This window comes from Epinephelus lanceolatus, chromosome 13, assembly GCF_041903045.1.
Source record: "Epinephelus lanceolatus isolate andai-2023 chromosome 13, ASM4190304v1, whole genome shotgun sequence".
Taxonomy (NCBI): domain Eukaryota; kingdom Metazoa; phylum Chordata; class Actinopteri; order Perciformes; family Serranidae; genus Epinephelus; species Epinephelus lanceolatus.
Window position 1 is genome coordinate 16,505,878 of NC_135746.1, and position 26,226 is coordinate 16,532,103.

A 26,226-nucleotide genomic window follows, 5' to 3' on the forward strand; every position below is an offset into this window, starting at 1 on the left:
GACTATTCATGTCCATTTGTTGATTTACAAATCCTTTCAATGTAACACAGTGAAGATTTCGTGTAGTGTGAATATAAATTGTTCGAGCACAATCTTCCCTCTTGTCAGCATATTTGTTTCCCTTTGGCCCCGACTTGCCTGGACACGTCTCCACTCTCAAGAGCTTTGTGAAACTGCCAACAAAAGCCTGCATATATTCACCATCCGACTGTAGTCTTACAACACACACCCATGCTTACACAGCACGTTTGTGATACAAAGACACCAACAGCTGCAAATAGATCTCTGTTTCAGGCATGGGCGAAATGTTTGGCAAGCACGTACAGGCCAAAGGGTCAGTTCTGTTGCTGGTCTGGCTTGAGTGCATGTGAGAATCAGCTGATTAGTAGACAGCCAAGGCAGTTAGCCTTAATACTAATTAGCTTCTGGGGGTTTTGCCCTTGGCTGACTAATTCATCTTAACTCCTCCCCCAGGTGGACACAAGTTCACAGGCACTCCAAATAGAGTCACTAAATGAAATTACAGATTTGTGCAGCAGACGGACATCCAGGGGCATTAACTTCAGTTGCTCATAATGAACACCAGGGCTGTGTTATGTCATTATGATCTACAGCTATTGCCTTTTTCATTGTTTCTAGTGTCAGTGAGACTTCATTAAACATATTCAAAGGTGCTTTACTGCCTGCTTGCCAAGTGTGTGAGAGAGCTATGCTGATGTGGCAGCAGTTATAGCACTGTCGAGCTAATTGCCTTAGACCTGGGGGCTATTTTAGATGTACAGTAATCAGCAAGAAAGGTCTGAACCACGCAGCCACAGTTGGACAGATGGGAACTCATTAGATCAGTCTTAAGGGCCTGGACACAATTAGCAAAGCTAGGCTCAAAACTTTAAACCGCTTACAACCATAGGGTCCATGCCTGCTGATGCAATCAGCCCAGTGAGTGGTCTTCATCATCAATACTGAGGTACATGTGTCTGTTCCAGCACACCTGAGATTTTCTTTTATTGGTCTGATTTTCCCTGTGAATCCCTCTCTTGCGCCCTGATTTACAGTGCAATTAATGTGGAGACACCGCAGGTGAATAGGGAGAAATTAACTTACTAACTAAAAGATTTTATCACGAATTTCCCTAATTCATTACTAACATCAGGACAATTATTTTTTTGTATTACAAGTTTTCTGGAATTTTATGGTGGAATATTCAAAGGAGACATTATCTATTTAAATATGTACTAATCTGCATATTTACAGAACAGAAGTCTGAACACTGGATGAAGCCAGGTTCAGAATTCTTGTTCCATTTCATTGACATATAAGAGTGAAAGGGTTTTTAGTCAGGAGATTTGGGATATTTCGTTATAGCTCTCCATAAATCAGAAAATACTGTCAACAGCCATATCAAAATCAAAACTCATTTCGGGGCGTCGGTGGCTTAGTGGTAGAGCAGGCGCCCCATGTACAAGGCTGTTGCCGCAGCGGCCCGGGTTCGAGTCCAGCCTGTGGCCCTTTGCTGCATGTCATCCCCCTCTCTCTCTCTCCCCCTTTCACACTTGGCTGTCCTATCCATTAAAGGCAAAAATGCCCCAAAAAAAAATCAAAACTCATTTCAATTGTCACTGCACGGCAGTACAACGAAATTTTGTGATCTAAACAGCAAAAGACAATAAACAATAACCAGCAACAGTGAGACACATAGAATACACTATGGGTAATAAAAGGAGAATGTTTAATACAGTAATAAATAAATAAGAGAGCAAAGCTGCTGCATCCATGTTTTTAGGAATAAAATGTTCTATAAATGGGGATTTAAATGATATATGAACAAAGCCCTTTGTAAAAACCTTCAGAATTTAGGTAGGAATAAACTGCAAAGTTTGGTGTATGTAAGTGCTACTGAGGTGGAGATTTCTGGTTCAGACTATGAGAAAAAAGAAAATCAGGAAATAGCCTTTAAAGATATATGTTGTAAAGTGCCATACATTTTTAGACAAGAAATTGACACCATAGGTGAATAGAGTAAAAAAAAATAAAATATATATCACATGAAACATCCCCAGATGATTGTTATGACTTTTCGTGTATTAGAAGTTTTCAGAAATGTGTATGTTTAAATATGCAAATAATGTATTATCTTATTACATATGCACTTTTTGCATAAATTTCCAGAGCAGAAATCTGAATAAAATAAACGCCTAAATGTCTGTTTTGGGTGTTTTCTTGCCACTAGTCTGATGGAGGCCAAATTGCTCAAAATTTGCAAGTGCATGAAAAAGCTATGTTTTCACCTGTAGTGTCTCTTCTTATCTTGATGCTGTGATGACGTGATCAGATGTGAATCTGAATAGCTTCATCCATCTTATTTGTAAAAGAACAACTTGTGAAAATAGACAACTCAGTGAATCAAATTGTATCAATCCAGAAAATTTAAAGATAATTGTATGGTGCATATTGCTAATAAAATACAGTACAATGGCTTCCAACAATGCTACATAATTATGGAAACATTAGTGCATTGGTTACAGACTAGTCCATGCTTTGCATCAATATTAACCAGCCTAATAAAGCAAGAACAACCATAAGACAAAATGCACTGAGCTGCAGAGTAACTAGTTTTAAAAACTTTAATGAGAGCATATGGTGAAAATATTTCAATCAGTCATCTCTAGTTTCCAGCTTTAACACATTTTGTTCACGGCAAAGACAAAGATCAAAACAATAGATTTTAATAAGTACAATTTTGTTGACTGATTTTATTGATGGACTGTGTATGTGTTAGAGAGAAACACAACAGAAAGCCACTTTGTATTGCTGGAACATAGTTTCCAAAAAGCAGGTACCACTTATTTAAATGTTTACTATGAAGGACTTGTTGGCTACTGTTGGTTGACAGTCCTGCCAGCGAAAGTTAAAGTAAAAGCCAGATTCACTATCACTTTGGAACAAGCTTTGTCCACTTGGCATTTCGCTTCGCTATACTTGCGGGTTTTTTGGGTGCTGTGTCAGCTTCCTGTTGGATGCGTGCTATTTACGGTCTGGCACCTTCTTCTAAAGTCCTGAAGTCACCTTTGCACTGTGACCCGGAATGCCCCGAGCACAACAAAATAACACAAGGAAAATAAGAAAGTACAGGCAGAGGACAGAGTCTCTGCAGAAAAAAATACCACCACACAATTCTAGTGGGTCGTAAGTGATAATTGAGAGGGATTCATTTTGTGTGAGTCTCTGCATTGTTTCCTGTATAGTATACCTTTAAATACCTAAAGGATTGCCCCATTTGACTGTTTTGAAACCACTGAGATGCAGCCACAGAGTGTAAACTTATGTTACACTGTATTATAACTGATAGGAAACAGCATTTTAATAAGGTTTAGATCAAAAAACAGTCAGCCTATGCTTTGGCTTTGCCTCAGTCAGCTTAACATGCCACTAGTGTCTTTTAATATCATCCCAAAGCCACACAGTGACTTACAATTATATAATCCACAATAAAACTGCGTTTATGTTTCAGGATGGGTTCAAAATATTGGTCAGACAGATGTGTAATAGCCTGTTATGTCCTCTTAGAAACACTTAAATTTGAATGCCTAGTAAAGGCACTTTCATTAGCTTCCATTTGCTGTTGAATCACCTCAGGCTGCTGCTGTTACTAGGTGGGAGATGAATCAGCGTCCTTGCTTGTGCAGTCTGCCTGGTTTAGTAGGCTTTTAGGTAATGTTAACTGTTCACTCTAATGGCTCCATTTGCACAGCAACACAATCACCAGAAAGAATGTTTGTATTGTACATTCCTGCAAACCACAGATTTGTTACTTTTGTGTGGTGTTATGAAGCAGATGGGAATCTTTACATTTGAACTTTACATTTCAACCATTCTGATGTTAATGTGGTTAAGTTTAGGCACAAAGCCCACTTGGTTATGATGGAGAAAAGATCACGTTTGGGCCTAAAAATATGGTTTTGAGGGCACAGTCAAGGCTGGAGAGGCCGTTGATGTCCATGTAACAATCAATCGCTTCCATAGCAGTAGGTATCACACCATCCACTGTACCCTTCACCTCCCAATGACAAAGTCAGCTCATATACCTACAAAGTCACTTTAGAAACACTGATATGTATAAAACAGAACGTATTCATTGTCTGCAGCAATGTACCATGCTGACATGTTCTTCTGGTGACTGGGCTGTGCACATACTGCCATAACCAAAAGCACAAAGACAACGAAGTAGAGTGAATGAAAAAGAAAAATGTTTACACTATAAAGGAGAGAGCGTTTCAAAAAGCACTGATCGTAATGCTATTTAATTAAAATGTCAACTCGGCTTGTAAAAGATTTGGTTGACTCGGCCAAAGGTTGGGAGTATTGCGTTCATCTTGGCGTTGTCTTGGTGCCAACAATCTCAGCTTTGCAGGCCAGTGAGAGTGGCTGCTGACTAACTAATCCTCTTTGCACTCCTCACTCCTGCAGCTTTGCTTTGTGGCAGTTGTTGACTTCAGTTCAAAACAGTCCAGGTGGTGACCTACAATCTTGCCAGAACAGCTCCACATATCTTGGCTGGATCTTTATCTCCTCCCTCTACATCCGTCTTGGACACTTTATCATAGCACGGACTACTTCAAGTTTTTCCCCTCTCATGGATTATGCCTTAATTTTCAGATCTGCATACAATTCCCGTGCGATGGAATCAGCACAAGTGGATTATGTCAGGCTGGACAAATATATTCTACGGCAAATGCTGGACATGAGGAGAGGATACACAATATGTGAAACAATACAGGTAAGTTGCGACTGCATTATTTTGACAATGAAGTTGTTCCTTATCCTACAAGTGTTGCTGGCTTTTCCTTTCTTTATACACTTGGAAAGTATGTGAAGTTGTACCAGAACTCTCTACACTGCTTCTACGCAACTCTTACGTCACCAGAGCAGGTGTAGACTATCATACAGGGAGCCTAAATTCAAATAGCGCATGTATTAAAAGCTAATAAATAGGCCTGTATTTTATTTTAAATTTAGAGTAATAAGTGATCTTTCCACAAGTGATTGATAAAATAAAACACTGCCATCTTATAGCATTAACTCACAGAGTGAATATTTTCACCGGCCACAACGACTGCCTTAATTAAAAATGCAACTCATCTAATATGAAGTGTTTTGTCATATCCAGTCTGCTCAGTGTGGATACATGGTGACAATCAGACATCAGACTGCTGACAGTGGACTGTATGTGGGCGGGACAGCAGCATGTAGAGCCAGAAGGACCTGGAGGAGTTTAACTCCTGAGCATTAACCAGCTCAGGTCTAAATCTAATCTAAATCTGGCCACCCGATAATTTGTTGGAAAGCTGCCTTTCTTCTGGCACACACTGTGTCAACATGTGGAGACGGCCAGGCGGCTCTGTCCAACATGCTGAATGTGTGCGGCACAACAAGATCTGTCCATACGAATCTGAATATTTAAAAAGGGTTTGAACATGAAAGATGCTTTGATAAGATTCTTTTTATAAGGTATGGGCACATTTATTAGACACATGTCCTGTGTGGCCTGAGTGGTAGATCATAAAATCAGTTGCTGTGTATTCAATCACAAAACAGCCGTCTCCTGATTTGGCTATCAGAATCACTGTACAGTAAATAGTGATGGTGTGGAAGATGTAGAGATAGTGCAGTGGTAAATAAGGTGGATAAACTGATATCACAAACCAGCTATCATTAAGAAAGAAACGAACAGCATTTAGGGTTATAGCCTAAATCTTAAATGTAACATAGAAATGTATTTTGCTGGAAAGATGGCTTAAAATAAATATATAGATATATTCTGCAAAGTGAACTGAATTAAACTGGGCATACTTTACACCAAGGATGATCCATGATATACAGAAGTAAGGATTTTCACAGGAAAAGTGTGTAAGGGGGTTTTATACGCAGCAGACCCTACGCTGTAGCCTACACATGTGGCAGTCAGCCGTTGGGTCTCTGTGAATTGTATAAAGTTGAGTTGATTCAAAACACACATTAAACACACATTAAACATGGTTTAATAGCAACAATTTCAAACACAAGTACATAAATCAGCTTCACTATAACTCGCAGCATTCACAGACAAACACTTGTCTTTATCGGGACATATTTTTCCCACAAATATAACATGCTAATGTTTTTAGCACAAGCCTATGGCATTTTACATTGTATAAATTAGCCTAGCGGCTAGCAGACTTTTCCTCTACTCATATGAAACCAGGGACAACAGTAACATTTAAATCAAAGGTAAAGGTGCATAATTTGGCTCCATTACAACTCACAAGGTTCACTGACATAATTGCTGTCTTATACTAAACACGTTTTCCAAACAAATAAAACATGCTAACGTTATTAGCACAAGCCTGTGGCATTTTACATTGTATAAATTAGCCTGGCAATGAGTGGACATTTCCTCTGCTCACATGAAGCCAGGGACAACAGACAGCAACACAGCAAAGGTAAAGGTACAAAATTCAGCTCTAATACAACCCACAAGGTTCACTAACAAAACAACTGTCTTATACTAAACACATTTTCACCACAAATACAACATGCTAATGTTTTAGCACAAGCCTACGGCATTTAAACTGTAGCCTAGCGGCCAGTGGACTTCTCTCTACTCATATGAAGCCAGGGACAAAAGCAACATTTAACAAAGGTAACGACACAAAATTCTACAACTCACAAGATTCACCATCAAAACAACTGTCTCATAATAAACACGTTTTCCAAATAAATATAACATGCTAACGTTATTAGCACAAGCCTATGGCATTGTCCATTGTATAAATTAGCCTAGCGAATAGCAGAGATTTCCTCTGCTCATATGAAGCCAGGATAAATCACATACAAGACTTAAAATGCTATTTTTGTCTTATTATTTATTGTCTTCACAATTTATTGTTTCTTATCTGTGAAATTAAAGTAAATAAAAGCTTTGTTTCCACTGAGGGAAATGGTTTCAGCTTACAGAAATAGACAGGAGGTCTGCTTTGCTGCAACGTGTAGTTACATTTCTAGGGAAGTGCGCATCAGGCCATGGTGTAGGGTACAGCGTTTATTCAATGCAGAAGTATAAATTCTGCCTTAGTGGCATCTAGCAGTGAGGAGCTTTTTACAGTTAGAATTTCTTTAATGTTCATTATTCAGGAGTTTTTTTACTGAAAGCTGAATTATCCGCAGAGACCTCTTCCTCTCCAAAACAAATGATCCCCGTGATAAAAATCGGTAAAAACACTGAGTAAAACAGTTTCACATTAGTGTTTCTCCCATGCTGTTTGGCATGCCATAAACAAGTTATTAGCACAGCACCTGTGTGCTCACCTGTTTTCTCTAATCCATATTTTCAGAAGGTTTTCACTGGAAGTCAGGTCTCTTCATCTCCAAAACAAACAGACCCAATGATTTAAATAAGTAAAAACACTGTACAAAGCAGTTTCATGTTACATATCAGTGACAAGGTTCCCCCAGAGCCACAGAAGTCATTATGCAGTTGTTTTCACAAGCCGAGTAGCACTAAACATGACTTTATTGAACTAATCGTATAAAACTGTTGGAGTACCCCTTTAAATTATGCTGTGAGAAAAGCAAGTCTGAGTCCTCACTTACAGTATCACCATCTTTTTTTTCTCACCCTCATCGATGTCACTCCTCCAGCTCCGTGCTGCTGCCTTCTCATGATCTGAGACCAACAGATGAGGTCAGCTAAACTCATCACCATGGTGACCTTCTCCGAAACGACACAGGTCTCCCCTATGGAGCTGCGTGAGCCGACCTGCCTGACCGCAACCCTGTCCCCCGGGCTGCGGCGGAAAAAGATGCTGTGGCAGAACGCAGTAAAACACATCATTATCCAGCAGGAGCTCAGCGCCCAGGTGATTTACTATCCCACAGTCAGTAGTGGATTTACTGCCTCCAGATGGAACTGTTGTTTGTTCTGGTTTATTTTCTGTTATTCTATATTCCCCCTAAAATTTATGAGGGCTGTGTGTAGTGGAACAGACCCGATATCCTCTGAACTGCAGCCTCGTTTTACGCATAACAAAGAAAATTCAACCAGATTTAAACTTGTGTTTGATGTCTGTATCAACATCATGAACATGAATCATTGGGCCTCTTCTGAGTGAGTCCAGATGACCCAAATCATTTAACAAATACTTTAAAGGGCAAGTTCACCCATAGAACTACAAAAAGAAGCAGGTACCTTCTCACTTACAGTGTTAAAAGTGTAATTTGTTAATACTGTGAGAGCCAAACATTTAATTTTATTTGCTTAATTTGTATTGACGTGGTGGCTGAAATCAGGCAGATAAGCAGAAAAACAGAACTACATAGATACCACTTGGGTAGGTAAGACAATAATGTAAGTATATTGTAATTCTGGTGAAACAACCCTTTAAAGGGTCTGAGCCATAGACTGTATTCAAAATAACACCATGGCCACCATGACGTCACCCATTGGTTTGTGGAATCCCATTTTGAAGCCTCAAGTTTGGCATTTAGACTGTTTCCATCTTGGAATTTTGGAGCCAGAATTGATGGGAAGTGACCGTATTTGGACAAGAGGGTGGAGCTAACCCTTTAGCTAGCTGCTAGCTTGGTTAGCATGGTGCATTTATAGTCTATGGTTAACTGCTATAATGCTAATTTTTGCTAGCGAAAACAATCAAAACAGTTAAACCAAAGTGTACTAAAACTGAACATCTGATTCCAAGATAATACAACTAAATGCTGAACAAGACTTTTTTTAGGTGACCGAAATGTTACAATTAAATTTAATCAACTGAAAACACACCGAAATAGTGAAAGCTACAGCTGCAGCTATACGTCTGTATTCTGTGAATCTAGGGTTACACCAGGGTTACGATACTTAACCAGCACTGTCACTGTGGTAGTGACTTGCCAACAAACGGCACCCACCTGTCACTCAAAGCCATCATACCCTTAATTATGCAGAACTTTAAGTTATTTAAAATTTCACCCCCAGTTGTCATGAATGAGAAAATTTGCCATGGAGACCATAACTTTTTTTTTTCTCACCAGGTTTTAAATGTGTTTATAGGATGCCCCAGGAATGATGTTTTTCTGTAGGCTGATGCGGTAGTTAGCATCACATTGGTTCCCTTGTCAAAAAGCCCAATGCTATTTTTCTGTCTTTTTTTTGGATTAATGCAGAAATAAGTTTTGTGACAAACATTAATGATACTTAAACCTTTTGTTCAGCAAGGTAATCTTCGCAAATGAAATTGAAGCCAATGCAATCACCAGAAGTAGAAAGCTAACGTTAGGCTATAAATGAACTATACACCATGGTCTTATTACCTTACGTCGCCACCATAACAAGACTAAACTGGTTAGCAACCGCCTTTTTTAAGACACAGGAGCTTCAGAGTTCATGAGGGGGTATTTACTGGTGGAATTTTGTGTCGTAGAACATTACGTGAAAGTCTCTTAAGCTTGTGTTAACCACAGACCTTTTTTCAGACATCCAAAGGCACCAAAAACACATGCAAAAACCCTTAAAGATTTTGAGACAAGGGAACCAGGAGGGCAAAAATGCTAACTCATTTACATTTTTTAGGACTTATTCTTAGGGCGTTCTATACTGTATATGCTGTACAGCTGGGTTTTAACATGGGAATCTATGGAGATTGACTCATTTTTGGAGCCAGCCTCAACTGAGGGACTGCAGTTTTTATATCTCTGCTGGTGAAAGCCGTGTCCAGAGGCATATGTTTACAGGTTTTTGGTCCATCTATCTTTCCATCCATCCCATTCTCATGACGGCAATATCTCAAGAACACTTGAGACTTAACGGCTTAGACTCAAGGATGACCTAGAACTATAGCTTGTGAATTCATACGCTAATTACGATGAAATTTCACAAAATCAAAGGGTAAAATGATGAAGTGTTGAAATTCTATATTCAAAAGGTCACATGTCAGCTTCATTGTGACATCATACCCTCTGCAAAAACACTTTTCTGGCCATTACTCAACACCATAAATCAGGAGCAGAAGAGAAGACATTTGGTCAGATACTGAACTGGTAACACTAATCTTGTGTGCCCACCTTGAAACTGTGCTGATTGTATCGAACTTCTGTGCTGCTAGGTTGAAGATGTCGCTGAAGCATTAGTGTTTCAGAATTAGTTTGTGGCCATGATTAGTTTGCTTTCCAACAAGAAGTGATTTCTGGACCATTACAACCTATTTGTCACTTAACGTGATGGTAAGTTTGGCTAAAAGAATGAAAAAAGTTCCTGATGTTTAAGGAAACACATCTGATTTTCTGTCATGTTTGACAGGTGGGTGTGGAGCCTGCAAGAAAAATCTGTGTGACGGATGCCTACATGGAAGAGATCAACAGACAAATCCGCAACAAGGCCTCACGTGGGGTCACAAAACGCCGCTCCTCGACATTCAGAGTGCACCCTACCCATTCCCGTGGCTCCACCAGCACATGCAACAGTGCCAGGGCATCTTGTAATGAATACGCCAGCGATGCTGACTTCTTTCTGCACTGGGGCCACTCAATTCGTGGAGTCTACATCCCCACCCTGAGGCACACCTTCAAGTCTCGTGATTTGGAGAAACTCTACCAGCAACACTACTCCCACCAGAGACGCAACTCTCTAGCCTTCACTAATGTAATCGATGCAGTAGCCAAGCTACACGTGTTGGTTCTGTACCTGGCTCTGGCCCCTGACACTGTCACAGACACTGTGCGTGGCTGCCTGACAGGCATTTTCATGGTGTTAGCTATCGCGCTGTGCATCCTGGTGTTAACCTGCAAAGACTCCATGTCACCGCGGTGGCTTCACTACGCCGGCCTAGCTAGCTGGCTGTCTCAGACCACACAGGTGCTGGGAGGACTGGTGTACGGACTGGAAAAAGATCCATCGTGGTATGTTTTGTTCACACTGTTCGCCACATACACGCTGCTGCCATTACCTCTACTGTGGGCCATCTGCACCGGCACCCTCACCTCAGTACTGCACCTCATGGTGGAGGTAGTGCGCCACTACAATGATGCCGTGATTTTGAGAAAGGTGAGAGATTGATTAAACCAACAGTGTTTCTTTATTAAATAACAATATTATTCCTCAGAGCTAAGTTATGTGTATTTATATGCCTAGTTTTGTGTGCCAGATCCTAATAAACTAGGGGTACTCTGTTGCACTGATTAATGCTTAATAAAACTGATGACGTAATGTCTGTCTATGCTTTTCCCAACTCTCAAATCTTTTCATTTTTCTCTCTTAAGTGAACAGGTCCATTGTGCAGAACAAGCCATGTTTTATTCATATAATGCATCTAGCGAAGCTTATATTTGATATCCATCAGTGGCAACAGCTTTCTCCTTAGTTTCACAATTATTTGTCCACTTCCAGCCCTAGATATTGTCCACAAACCTACGAAACATATGTTTTTCTCTGACATCTCTCAACTTTATTAAAAGAAGAAGAAGAAGAGGACCCTATTTCCCACTACTTATTCTCTTCTTAGTCCACATGCATTGGAGTTTTCCTGGTTAAACTGAATTAAATCTCTCTCCCTTGGCTGTAGGTGTTTGCCAAAGCCCTGTTGTACCTGGGTATGAACACAGCTGGCTTGTTCATCCACTACCTGACAGACCACGCCCAGAGACAGGTCTTCCTGGAGACGCGGCGCTGCATTGAGGGTCGCCTTAAACTCGAGCAAGAGAACCAGAGACAGGTACAGTGACTGATGCTATTGTGCTATAGGTTAGACTGGGAGGATTTTGTGTACCATGGGGCTCTTTACAATTTTGTGGACTTTTTCATTGGCATTCTCTTGTTTCCAAAGCTATTCTTGGCCTACTTCCAGCATACTTACGTGTGTACATTAAGCAAAAAATTGAAAATGGCTATGCTCTGTGTTCTCAGAACATGTTTTATTGTCTGTACTGAGAGCACATACAGAGTTTGGCAAGTCAGCATTTATGTATGCAGCTCTTTATATGTGGAATCTTGTGCAGAAGGACTTAAAGTTGCTCTCTTTGGTTCCTCTCGGCCGTTTCAAAGCACCGTTGCAGGATTTTTGTACACAGTCTTCTATATACCAGTGTCACAGTGTATCTTAGCTGGTCTTTGTAATCATGTGTAGCTGCCCTTTTTTGCATTTTTACGGTTGACTTCTAGTGTACGTTATAATACTTTTTGGCTTTTCTTTGTAGTAATCTTACTTTGTGTTTCCTATTGCTTGTTTTAGAGCTTTACATTTGTATTCTGTATTTTTGCTCTATGTTGTCTGTAACTTAAGTTGCTGCCTGTCTTGGTCAGGACACTCTTGAAAAGGGTTTTTTTTTTATTTCAAGAGGTATTTCTGGTTAAATAAGGTTAAATAAAGACGTATAAACATGAAGACAGGGGCATTTTGTGTAGTATTGTCACAAAAAATGTAATTTCTAACTTGGATACAATACCTTGAAAAATGTTGATGTTCAATACCATTGTCGATGTAGCGGGAGAAATTGACATTGAGGAAAAATTCTCCCAGCTGCCTTATATCCAGGATATTCTGCCCTCATTTTTGTACAGTGGGAGAAACTGGGGAAGCGTTGCTCATCTTTATGTACAGTCTATGGCAGGGGTGTCAAACATACGGCACACAGGCTGGAACCAGACCACCAAAGGGTCCAATCTGGCCCACTAGATGACTAGACTGAGAGGTGGCAGGTTTCAGGAGCAAGTTAAACAATGCGTACTTCATGTAAAATTCTGCTTCACAGGCTTTTCCACCCTGACCAGAATACAGTTCTCTGATATAACAATGAATACTTACTGTGGCCATGTTTAAAGATACTGAACATTGTGCAAAATATTGTCAATCAGCAGCTTCAGTTCAAAAGAATCTGTACCAGGAAATGAACAGATAAATGCACATGTAATGACAGTGAGTGGTAGACTGACTGAGTGTGGAAAAACTTGGACATGTGGTTAAAAGTGCACTTATTTTTTGAAGACATCTCAGGCTGCTCATCATCTGGTTGTTAATAGATACTTTCAGAATGTACTCGTACTCCTTTACAAAAAAGAAAGGGAAAAGTTATTATACAATGGTTTTACTGGGCTGGTGCACTTTATGTGGCCCATGAACTAAAATGAGTTTGACACCCCTGATTTAAAGGTTAAATATATGCATCTTCTGACCTGTGTATGAACAAGCATTATCGTGGTTATACAACACACTGTCAAATACAGGTGATTATTGTGCCACACAGGAGCGTCTGGTGCTGTCGATCCTGCCTCGCTTTGTTGCCTTGGAGATGATCGCTGACATGAGCTGTTTGGAAGATGAGCTCAACCCTCACGAGTTTCACAAGATCTATATCCACCAGTACAAAGATGTCAGGTACACACACACACACACACACACACACACACACTCACACAGCGTTAACATGTTAGTGTTTACAAGACTCAAACCAGAGGATTTTAGGGTATACGTTTCTCAGGGATGGTTTTTAATCCACTTGCATGTGTTATGTGTTAGCACACTACTTCTTTTACTACTGTCTCTCTCCTCTTTGCAGCATCCTTTTTGCAGACATCAAGGGCTTCACTCTGTTGTCCATGAACCTGTCGGCCCAGGATCTGGTGCGAACCCTCAACGAGCTCTTTGGGCGCTTTGACCGACTGGCAGATGTGAGAAATTGAGCTCTCTTTTTTATCTGAGATAACAGATATTTTCTGTTCTATAAATGATTAATTTTCCATTTCCCTGGTGTCCTGACTCATCCTCATCACAGGAGCACCACTGCCTGCGAATAAAGATACTTGGAGACTGTTACTACTGTGTGTCAGGTGTGCCAGAGCCACAGCGTGCACATGCCCGCCATTGTGTCGAGTTGGGCCTGGCTATGATCAACACCATACAGTCAGTCTAACTTTGCTGTTCTTTAGGGGTTATCACACCATCTCCTGCAAAACAATAACACATTTGATTTCACTATTGTCTGTTTAGATGCAGAAAGAACAATAGCTGTCACTAATAAGTCTAATACGTGGTCCCTTTACTCTCCACCAACACCAGGTACGTGCGGAAACACCTGAACTTTGACATGAACATGAGGATCGGGATCCACTCAGGCTCTGTCCTGTGTGGCGTGCTGGGCCTGCAGAAATGGCAGTTTGACGTCTGGTCCTGGGACGTGGGCATTGCCAACATGCTGGAGGCCGGGGGCATACCTGGGTGAGTGATCACTGTCTATGCCATCAGCGAACAGTGGTAACACTTTGATGTGACACATTTGGGTTGCAGTGCAGTTGTCATAGTTTCAGACAAACGCAGTTGTCACTGTCACAGCCTGCACCCACATTTTGTAAATACTTGCACCCATCTGTGCACCCATGGGAGTGTAGATCTTAAAATAAGGTTCAGGTGCGTAGTTGGTGCATTGCTCTTTTGAGGCAGCAGAAAGCGATTGCACCACTGACCAACAAAAACCTGATCTAAAGTCAGAATGGTGCAGCATTCGTCTATTTAAAAGACACATTTTTCTGATGAGAAGATGCGCCTACATAGCCAGGTTCCAAACACCCATACACTCTGCTTGTTACACATGCAGGGACATGGGGGTGGGACGTGGGTGGGTGAAATAATACATCATTAATGAGGTGAATATTAATTACATTCTGTAAAATGTGACCATAGCAGAGAGCAGAGTAGAGCTGAAGAGCTGTTATCCAGTTCCCCCATTAAGAGAGAGACGCTGAGGGCATTTGAACAGAATGAGCAGCAGAACTTCACTGATAAATTTAGACACTAAAAGTTTAGTTCTGTTTTCCCCATCAAGCTTTTAACCACAGTTTTTAGTTTTGTAGCTTAAATGCCCCCACTGTATTTGCTGCAGTCACATTACACTCCTTCTGCATTACTCTCAGCAGAAAACCACTCGCTTCTCTAATTTGCCAGATCCGCCATATTATGCCCAAAACACACCTATGACTAATTATACACTCTTTGCGCCTTATTTTGTGGCCCGATTATGCACCGTTTAACAAGCAAAAGTGGAGGTGGACACACCTAAATGCACCATGGACTTTAGACCAGGCTATAGATTATTTAAATAGTGTCCTTGATCTCTGCCTCGTTTACGACTACTATAACAACTTAGCAAAATGGCCTTAAATGAAATTAAAGTGCCATGTAAATTTCCACACCCTACGTACGACAAACACTTATACTTAGCATAAGCCTTTGCTTGGGAGACATGGTGTTGCAGGGATTAGCTGTTGCTTAAGAGTAGGCTGGCTGGCTGGAGCCCTTCTGTGTGATGTTTGCATGTCCTCTCTGTGTCAGCATTGGTTTTCTCTGGCTTCCTCCCACAGTCCAAAGACATGCAGGTTCATTGGTGACTCTAAATTGTCCGTAGGTGTGAATATTAGCGTGAATGGTTGTCCGTCTTTATGTCTGGCAGTCTGTCCAGAGTGTACCCCGCTTCTTGCCCAGTGTCAGCTGGGATTGGCTCCAGCCCTCCTGCGATCCTGTACCAGGCCGGGAAGTTACAGATAATGTATGAATAAATAAGCCTTTGCTTTCTCAGTTAAAATCTGCACTTGCCTTTTTGTCCCAAAAAGAGTTTAAACCATAGACTGTAGATAAAGATTACCTTCTTGGAGAAAACCAACAAGGAAAACATTTGGTTCATCCCAAGACCTGATCTCACATCCACATCTCCTCACTTGCATCTCTTCCTCGTGTCTCATAAGACACAGGGGAGAGATACGAGGACAGAAGACACAAGGAAATAGGCCTTCAGAGAAATAAGACATGTTTTCTTCTGAAATGTCACATGAAGCGTCGAAGTTGTGATGACGGCGGCAGTAAATGATGAAGGCTACACTCGTTTATCCTCGCTTCCCGCTCCTCTCAAAGTCTCCTCTCTCCTCGACTCCTTCGAGTGCATTTAACGAATCAAGATGGAGGTTGTCAATCAATTTCTAAGTCAAGTGATTGAGGATAGTGGATGGAGGAGTTGAGGAAGGATATTGGAATGAGCCCATTATTGAGCTTCCGCCCAACTCAATCGTGAATCAATCTCTGCTGTCAGTCATGATGTCACACCCCTTTTTATAGCATCAATTAACTAATTAAAACCAAGCTTACAAACAATAAACATACAGCGGTGTATTATGATTGAGGAGCAATTCCTTTGGACATAACCAAAAGTTCTCTCTGCGTCTGTTGTCTCTCATTCAGACGCATCCACATCTCGAGGGCGACTCTGGACTGTCTAGAGGGCACCTACAAGACAGAAGCTGGTAACGGCCGTGACAGGAACGAGTTTCTGCACAAACACAACATCGACACTTTCCTCATCTGTGCTCAGGAGGAGAGGAATAAACTTGATCCTGCCGAGCCCCCCAAAGTCCAGAAAACAAATCGAACCTGGAACCCAGAGCTGCCCTTTGGGAGCGCCATTGACATGAACAGTGTAGGTGCAGCGATACAAAAAGTGGAAAAAGGTTTCAGGCATGTCTGAGATTCTTCAACAGTAAAAGACTATAATTTTCTCTTCTTGCAGATCCTCGCCTCATTTACAAATGGCTCGCTGCCCCACATTTGGCACTCCACCTCCAAGGAGATCAATAAGCGCATCAAGCACGCCATCGAGGTTCGAAGCAGTGACCGTATGCACAGGGAGCACATCACTCCTCTGACCCTGGTGTTCAAAGACAAGCACATCGAGGACAAGGTATGGGTGCTGGCTCTGACGGTGTTTGCAAGGAGGATGGGAGTAAATGATGCTGATCATTCTTTGATTTCTTTTGGTTCATCCAGTTCTCCCAGATGAGAGATGAGATGTTCAACTCCAACCTGGTCTGCTCCTTCATCATGCTCCTCTTTGTCATGGCTGTCCAGGCCCTCATTCCTGCACCCAGGTGGGAAGACACTAACACTGTATACATTAACAATTCAATGATATGTTACGGGTTTATCAGATTTGAATGGTTCATTAATGCCCTTTTATTTAAAGCTTAAGTTTGTAATTAATATTTGCAAGGTCAGTGCTATTTTCAAAACAACGTAAAATAAACTTGAACATGGCACAAGATGATCTGTTGTGTTTTCTGTTTGACAGCAGATAGATTGTGGGTCGTAGCTTGAAATTCAATTCTTCGTTGAAGAGTCCTGAAGACTTAGTATTTCAGGCACTGAACAATAATAATTTTAACTTTTTCCAACTGAAAATATTAGCTTTCATGTTGGCTTAACCCTACCAAAAATTAACTTAAGTTTTCTTCACTGTTTTGTAAAGAAATATTTAACCCCCCAAATGATCATATCTGTATTAATTTCTCACCCCATGTTACGTTGAAATCATGAATAAAACTCTGTTTTTCTCACATGCCTCTGATTAATTAAGAATGGAAAGACCGAGGGAGGAAATTCTTGATGGATTGAAGTCATTGGCGACCATGTTTAACAACATTAAAACTACATCGAAACATCTTTCTTCAAACTCACACTCCTTTAGTCTAATCCAAGTCTCATTTATCCAGTCGTATGCTCAGAACTTCCCAATCACATGCATTTTTGTTAAGATTTTACCATTTAAAACTAGCCTGGAAATCCAGACCCAAATCTAGAAAGATTTAGGGTCTGGCTATGAGTAATGCAAATGGCCCAATTCGAGGGGCGGCACCAAGCATGTATTTGAAAATATCACTGCACGCAACTGGATAACACTACGACCAATCAGAACAATACATGGGGTGACGTATCCAGAGCTTAGCTACCAGCGGAGCTAACTGGTAGATTAGACTCTTGCCGTATCTGGTTGGCAAAACAGCAAAAACGTCCTTCTTGCAAAGGAAAGATTCGAGCGCCGTCTTCTGTTCCTCTTTTAGAGAAAAAGCCAAGTCTAACTCGTTCATTGTAGCAGCCAAAGCCAGCTCAGTGGCCTTGTGGTACCAGCTCAGTGGCCTTGTGGTAGAGTGTCCGCCCTGAGACTGGGAGGTCGTGGGTCGATCCCCGGCCGGGTCATACCAAAGACTATAAAAATGGGACCCATTGCCTCCCTGCTTGGCACTCAGCATCAGGGGTTGGAATTGGGGGGTTAGATCACCACATGATTCCCGAGCGCGGCACCGCTGCTGCTCACCGCTCCCTCAGGGGATGGGTCAAATGCGGAGAACAAATTTCACACATTCAGGTGTGTGACAATCAGTGGAACTTTACCTTTACCTTTACCAAAGCCGTTTCAAACAACTGGTGTTCATCCGTAGCCATCTTGCAATGTTTACTGACTGATTCCAGACTTTGTCGTCGCAATTTAAAGTGAAACTTATCAATGCTCTCTTCAAAGCCAGACTCCATTGACAAAAAACAATCATTTTAATTTGCTGAAAACGGGAGCTGCTGGTCTACAGCTGCCTCAATCAGTTAGTGTGTTTGTGTTATTGTGTGACTTTGATAAATAAGAACTAACCCTTTAAAACACCAAAGTCACACAATAATATATTTAAACTAACTGGCCGAGGCAGTGGTAGATAAGTGGTTCCTGTTTTCAGTGGGTTAAAATGACTGTTTTCATCAATGGAGTCTGGCTTTATAGAGAGCATAGATAAGTTTCACTTGAAAAGTGCTGAGCATACCACAGCATCAATGAGACTTGGATTATACTAAAAGAGTTGTATGAGAGTTGTATGAGATGTTTTGATATAGTTTTGCTGCTGCTGTTAAACGCAGACCCCTGTGACTTCCTCCATTTTTGGATTCTTTACTGGAGACATGAGAAAAAGAAAATTTTCATCACGAATTCAAGGCAACAATTAAGTCACTATGCATAGAATTTACATTTTTTTAATTTGGAGGTGGTATCAAGAAAGAAATGTATACTTTTTCAGAGCATGTTTCAGACACTTCCTCTTTGCTAATTCCACGCTTGATTAACGTTTTTAGTCACTTCCTTCGTCTTCCTTTTACCATCCTCTTCCTCTACAGGCTGTTCCCAACCATCCTCCAGTTTTTAGTCTTCCTGCTCGTCTACGTGCTGTTGCTGCTGCTGGCCCTGGCTGAAGAGTTCAGGTGCACTCCTGCAATGCTGCAACACTTCTGCTGCTGGATCCATGAAAACAACAGCGCCCGCAACCTCCTCACCCTCACCGCCATCGTCATCAACTTTGGCTTGGTCTCTACTGACATGGTGAGAGTATATGAACAACACAGGGCCAGACTTATATAAACATGAAGGATGGGTACAGTTTATCATCCCTGTCAACAACTCTCCTTTATATACCACTGTGCTGTGACTGCGCTTTAGAGGAGGTGGAGAATTTCCACATTTAACTGGACCTGGCAAAGTAATTACACGAACGTTTAATGTATACAGTTCCACACTGTTATTATATCTCCACCTGTTATTTGCATGATTCACCATATCATATGGCTCAGATGACAAACTATGCTCCAGGCAGCATTCAAATATATCAAAATTATACAAAATCAAGCTTGAATTTTTAAGATGTCTGGATAAGAAGTGTGTGTCCGTTTCATTCTGATGTTTGTGCTTGTGTGCAGGTATGGTGCATTCTCACAGACACAGGGGAGGCTGAAGTAATAGACAGAACCAACGCAGCCTCACGCGCACTCACCGTCTGCACTTACCCTGAGGTAAAAAAAAAAACATTAATGAATAAAACATTATATCCATCTACTAAAATGTTTCTCATAGCCATTTTTTACTTCTTCTTCAGTGTCTCTGACCTCTCCTTCACTCCCTCCGTCTCCTCAGGTCTTTGTATTGAGCAGTGTCATCGCCATGGTGACTTGTGCCGTCTTCCTGCGTCTAAACTCTCTGCTGAAGCTGGCAGTGTTGCTGCTGGCGGTGGCTGTTTACTCCTACCTCATCCACCTGGCCTTCCTCACGCTCACACGCCATGATATGCTGCACAGGTCAGGGCAAAGTATACATCATCAGTGACAACTACTTTTTTAAGGGTTTTGTTTTCTCTCCTTTTCTTTTTCTGTCTGCTGGAAAATGGTGGATTGCTCGGAGTAGAGCTGCTGTTCCTTTGTATCGGAAGGTGTCAGTTGAGGTGGTTCGGGCATCTGATCAGGACGCCTCCTAGGCACCTCCCGTTAGAGGTGTTCTGGGCTTGTCCCACTGGTAGGAGGCCCAGACCCAGAACACGCTGGAGGGATTACATATCTCATCTGGCCTGGGAATGGGTCTTCAGATAAGCGGTTGAAAATGGATGGATGTTTTTCTCTTCCCTCATTTTAACTTAATTAACATCTCTATATTCCACCTCTCTTAATTAACTCCTGCACAGGTCTCACTATGTCAGAAGGAAAGGAATCTCCATCCTTCTAATGGCCATGTTTATTGTTGCTGTCTTCTACAACGGACGGCAGGTACTGTTGAACTCATCAAAGTTTTCCCTGTTGTGACTCTGATGTGTTTTAGTTTAGTTTGCTCACTGTATTTGTAATTATCGCATCATCTAAGCTGAATTATTAAGACCAAATCTGTCCATTGCCAAAGAGAGTTGATATATAAAGGAGTACATCGCACACATCTCTTATAGTTTTATATGTCTATTACCTTCCAGTGGGAGGCCACTGCCAGACTGGACTTCCTGTGGCGTCTGCAGGCCCAACAGGAAGTGGAGGACATGAGGGAATTGCGGGAACACAACGAGTGTCTGTTACACAACATCTTGCCTATGCATGTGGCGCGACATTTTCTGGACCGGAGCAAGAATGATGAGGTGCAGAAGACACAACCTTACCTCTGATTGTGTCATCCTCTTCCTGCATGTTACCCTAAACTTATTTAACCTTTATTGCCCTTATCAGACAAGTATAATAGTATAGGGAGAATAATACAAGTGTATTTCAATCAGGAGAGACATGTTTTTGGATAGGAAAGAAAATATTTAATTACAAATGCACATGAGAATGGAATGTGAAAATGTGAAAAGTCTTTGGCGATTAGACCCCTTCGAGATGGTGAGCTATAAGGAGGGTGATGGATCTGTAGCCAATTAGGGAACACCCAAAAGTTTTAAGTGATATTTACTGACTGCCATCGCACGTTTGTGCAGTTTATTGTAATTAACTTAACTTTGGGAAAAACAGCTAACATTATGCATTGATAACCAAATCTTCTACTAAATAAATCAGTCAAGATAGCAGTCACACAAAGAGGTTTTCAGAATGAAAGTGCATGACACAATTTGTCGTTTCAGGAGCTTTACTCCCAGTCCTACGATGAAGTCGGTGTTATGTTCGCCTCCATCGCTGGGTTCAATGAGTACTTTGAGCAGAAAGAGATCAAACATGAAGGAGTGGACTGCCTCCGACTTCTGAATGAGATCATTGCTGGTTTTGATGAGGTGAGTGTGGGACCTAAAATGTATATGGAGAGTATTGTATTGCTTTTAAAGGGTAATTTGTGCAAAGTAGTATACACTCACTGGCCACTTTACTCGGTACACCTGTACACGTGGCAACAACTCAATGCATTTAGGCATGTAGACATGGTCAAGAGGACCTGCTGAAACTGCTGATCTACTGGGATTTTCACACACAACCATCTCTAGGGTTTACAGAGGATGGTCCCAAAAAGAGAAAATATCCAGTGAGCAGCAGTTCTTTGGGTGAAAATGCCTTGTTGGTGCCAGAGGTCAGAGGAGAATGGCCGGACTGGTTCAAGATGATAGAAAGGCAACAGTAACTCAAATGACCACTGGTTACAACCAAGGTCTGCAGAAGACCATCTCTGAACCAACAACACGTCCAACCTTGAAGCAGATGGGCTACAGCAGCAGAAGACCACACCAGGTGCCACTCCTGTCAGCTAACAACAGGAAACTGAGGCTACAATTCACACAGGCTCACCAAAACTGGACAATAGAAGATTGGAAAAACGTTGCCTGGTCTGATGAGTCTGGATTTCTGCTGCCACATTCAGATGGTAGGGTCAGAATTTGGTGTCATGGATCCATCCTGCCTTGTATCAACGGTTCAGGCTGGTGGTGGTGGTGTAATGGTGTGGGGGGATATTTTCTTGGCACACTTTGGGCCCCTTAGTACCAACTGAGCATGGTTTAAACACCACAGCCTACCTGAGTATTGTTGCTGACCGTGTCCATCCCTTTATGACCACAGTGTACCCATCTTCTGATGGCTACTTCCAGCAGGATAACGCACCATGTCACAAAGCTCAGATCATCTCAAACTGGTTTCTTGAACATGACAATGAGTTCACTGTACTCCAATGGCCTCCACAGTCATCACATCTCAATCCAATAGAGCACCTTTGGGATGTGGTGGAACGGGAGATTCACATCATGGATGTGCAGCTGACAAATCTGCAGCAACTGTGTGATGCTATCATGTCAGTATGGACCGAAATCTCTGAGGCATGTTTCCAGCACCTTGTTGAATCTATGCCACAAAGTATTAAGGCAGTTCTGAAGGCAAAAGGGGTCCAACCTGTTAGTGGCAAAGTGTACCTAATAAAGTGGCTGGTGAGCGTAGATGTACATTACCTTTCTGGGTACATGAGCAATAAAAACATTTATTATAATTCATCTTTAAAATATCTGTGGTATATGTTTGTGGTATTCTGCCTGTAAGAATAAATAATGCATAGACTGTAGGTTTTAATCCAGGTCATATGCACTGTATGTGACTGATGTATAATTTTATCTCTTTATCTCCAAAAATTCCACAAGTTGTTGGAGGAGTCGTACTTCCACTATGTGGAGAAGATCAAGACCATTGGGAGCTGCTATATGGCAGCCTCTGGCTTAGCTCCAGACAAACAGGTGAGACATCGACTTACACATTCTGCCTTTTTCTTTTTTTTTTTTTTTGCCTCTTCATCATCAACACCTACTTTGATATCACCATCAAGCCACCTCTCTCCCTCTAACTATTAATCTATCTCTGTCTTTCTCACAGGCATCTATGGATGAATGGAATCACCTGAGCGAGCTGGTTTTGTTTGCGTTGGCAATGCAAGAGACCTTGAGAGAGATCAACAGGCTCTCTGCCAAAAACTTTCAGCTGCGTGTGGGTAAGTGGCTAAGTGGCTCACCTCCCACACACATAAACAATGGAAGGTTGATATAAACTGCTCTCCGCGAGGGCTTCTTGTGCCAGAAATTTAAAGGAATACTCCAACCTCAAAACGATCGTTTGTATATCAGTTACTCACCCTGTGTTACGTTGAATTTGTGAACAAAAGTTTGTTTTTCTTGCATGCCTCCGGGGTGAATGAAGAATCAAAAAACTGACCTTACTAAAAACCTTACTATTTACAGTTTTTGAATTTTCCATTCACTCAGGAAGTATGTGTGAAAAGTTTTGCTCGTGAATTCAGCATCACTCGGGTTGAGTTCTTGATGTATTAATGAATTATTTGTCTCAAGTAAATTACTTGTCTTTGTTGGACTGAAACAGGCATTGCCCACGGTCCGGTGGTGGCAGGGGTGATCGGTGCCACCAAGCCTCAGTATGACATCTGGGGGTCAACAGTGAATCTGGCCAGTCGTATGGACAGCACAGGAGTGAGTGGACGCATCCAGGTGCCTGAGGCCACGCGCAAGATCCTGGCAGAATGGGGTTTTGTTTTGGAACTGCGTGGAGAAATCTTTGTCAAGGGGGTGAGCGGCTGTTGTCAGTAGTAGTTTCCTCGTACCTGTAGTGCTATTTATCAGTCTAGATTATTTTGGTGTGAGTGTTGACGATATCTGCCATAGAGATGCCTTCTCTTGAATATAATGAAACTAGATGGCACTCGGCTTGTGGTGCTCAAAGCGCCAAAAAATAAATTTGAAAAACTCAACAGCAATGTCTCGTTCCAGAAATCATGACTCCGATTACTCAGTTTCATTTAGGAACTATTTTCTTTCTACTAAACTACATGTATCACCGCACAGAAGGATGCATGCCTACTGCTAGCTCATCTAGCACCACTGAGCTAGCTAACATTACACCTCAGCCAAGAAGGATGCCATCAGTGTTTACATCTTGCGCTGTCACAAGCACAAGCCTCTCATCCATGATGCACACTTCCTTCTGCGCAGTGATACAGTTGAAAGGTGTAGTTATCCATCCATCCATCCATTTTCGTCCACTTATCTGGGGCTGGGTCGCGAGGCAGCAGGCCAAGCAAAGCACCCCAGACGTCCCTCTCCTCAGCAACGCCTTCCAGCTCCTCCTGGGGGACCCAAGGCGTTCCCAGGCCAGATGAGATATGTAATTCCTCCAGCATGTTCTGGGTCTGCCCCGGGGCCTCCTACCAGTGGGACGGGCCTGAAACACCTCTAACAGTAAGCACCCAGGAGGCATCCTGATCAAATGCCCAAACCACCTCAACTGACCCCTTTTGACGTGAAGGAGCAGCGGCTCTACTCCGAGCTCCCTCTGGATGTCAGAGCTCCTTACCCTATCTCTAAGGCTGAGCCCAGCCACCCCATGGAGGGAGAAAATAGTTCCTAAATGAAACTACTCAGAACAAGGTCTGTGGATTATCTTGAGTAATCAGGTCATGATTTCCAGAAAGAGACATTGCTTTTGAGTTTTTGGGTAGGTTACTGGGGAGGAAGTGGGTATACTCACCTATATATTCCAGTGGCTTTATGGCTGATAGTATACAGTTAATGGCCAGAAAAAGAAGTGTGTATACTCCTTATACTTGCACACACCCTCCACTACACCACTGTTCTCAGGATCAGAAACCTTGGCACAAGAGGACAACTGAAACAACGGGGACATCTACTGGTGAAAAGAAGCAACATACAGATGAATGAGTGGCATTGCTGTTCAGAAAGGAGCATTAGTGCATGAAATGTGTGGATATGAATGCATTGTAACCATGTTTGTAAAGAGTTCCCGGCAGTAAAGTTCTTAAGGGGTCCTTGAGAAAAGGATTACCACACTCTGTGACCGCTGCTGTCGTTGCAGGTGAGCGAGTGCCAAGGCAAAGTCCGCACCTATTTCATCAGCACCATGCGCAGCAAGAAGGCCAACCTTGGAACAGATGGTCACCTGGGGGGGCGGACAGCAGGACGCATGACGCTCGCAGGAGTAGTGTTTGGTCTCGTCCAGGCCAGACACAAGGAAAAGATGAGAGAGACAAACGGGGGGTTCAGTCTGGCTCCCCGCACCCTTCAGTGCTGAGGGGACACTTAGAGTCAGCAGGTGGAGGAGGAGGACGCAGCGCAGCCATATTGTTTGTTACTGGTTAACAGTTTTGTTTGCTTCATACTTTGCCATATATAAATCAGCTGCACAAACGGAGAAGAGGTGTAGCTGCCACAGGATCCAGATCCTACCAGAGCCTTTGTTCCTGTCTCCTCCTCGACTGTGTCCTCCTCTACTCTCCTGTCATCCGGAGGTTTGGGGCTGATGATAATGAACTCATCTACGAGCTGATTCTTTGAAGGCTGAAGCTCTGAATGCAGTGCTGCTTTCTGTTTTTTTATTGCCATATCCACACGTTATAAGCAGTATTTAGCATTTTGAAGTTTGTTTATACAAAATCAACAAAAGCCAACATGTCTTTTCCCTTTTGCTGTGAGGACGCTTCGGCAAATCGTCAGACCTCTAAGCCAAAATACCTCAGAACAACCAGATCAACCTCTCACAGACTCTCCAATGGCCTGTACAATGCTGATTAGAGTTTTTTTTTACTGTTATCTTGTATCACTCTCACTATTTCTCTGTGTATTTTGTATCATCAGTCGACACATCACATCCAAGAAAGCTACAGTTATCCTAAGTCCCATTATTCATGAATGGATGGTGCTCGTTTTCATGTTATACTGTACTTTTCTTCTGTGTTTAGCTCTCCGCTTTCATGTCACTAACATCTGAATCACGTCATAGCCAAATCTGTTTTGCCTCAGTTCGCTTTTGCTCCTACTTCCATTACTTGACTACAAATATATTTACAACATGGCAGTGAAACTAACAAAGAGGTGATCTGTTGAACCAAGCTTAATGCCAAAACCACTCCACATGTCACTCCTCATCTTGTATACTGAAAACAAATGACACAGGATGTCGTTATTTATGTAATATTGATGTAATGATATGTTATATTGTAGGCTGGATTCATATTGTCACTGTAATAAAAAATAAAAACTTGTTACTACAAATAATTATGTGTCTTTATGTTTTAGCTGAAGGATGCAACACATTCTCACTCCGACCTCGT

The 26,226-nt window shown here is 41.9% G+C and overlaps 1 protein-coding gene across 1 annotated transcript; it reads left to right on the top strand.

Annotated features, from left to right (window-relative positions):
- Positions 1-4,490: 4,490 nt before the first annotated feature.
- Positions 4,491-26,170, top strand: LOC117270489 (adenylate cyclase type 8). The gene is made up of 21 exons (XM_033648124.2): positions 4,491-4,777; positions 7,678-7,895; positions 10,328-11,071; positions 11,589-11,738; positions 13,267-13,397; positions 13,579-13,690; positions 13,795-13,922; positions 14,079-14,237; positions 16,248-16,482; positions 16,573-16,743; positions 16,830-16,930; positions 18,996-19,197; positions 19,572-19,664; positions 19,786-19,946; positions 20,327-20,408; positions 20,606-20,764; positions 21,245-21,391; positions 22,736-22,828; positions 22,965-23,079; positions 23,466-23,668; positions 24,972-26,170. Exons 2-21 carry the CDS (start codon positions 7,716-7,718, stop codon positions 25,185-25,187), a joined length of 3,582 nt encoding a protein of 1,193 aa, XP_033504015.1. The 5' UTR covers positions 4,491-4,777; positions 7,678-7,715; the 3' UTR covers positions 25,188-26,170.
- Positions 26,171-26,226: the final 56 nt, after the last annotated feature.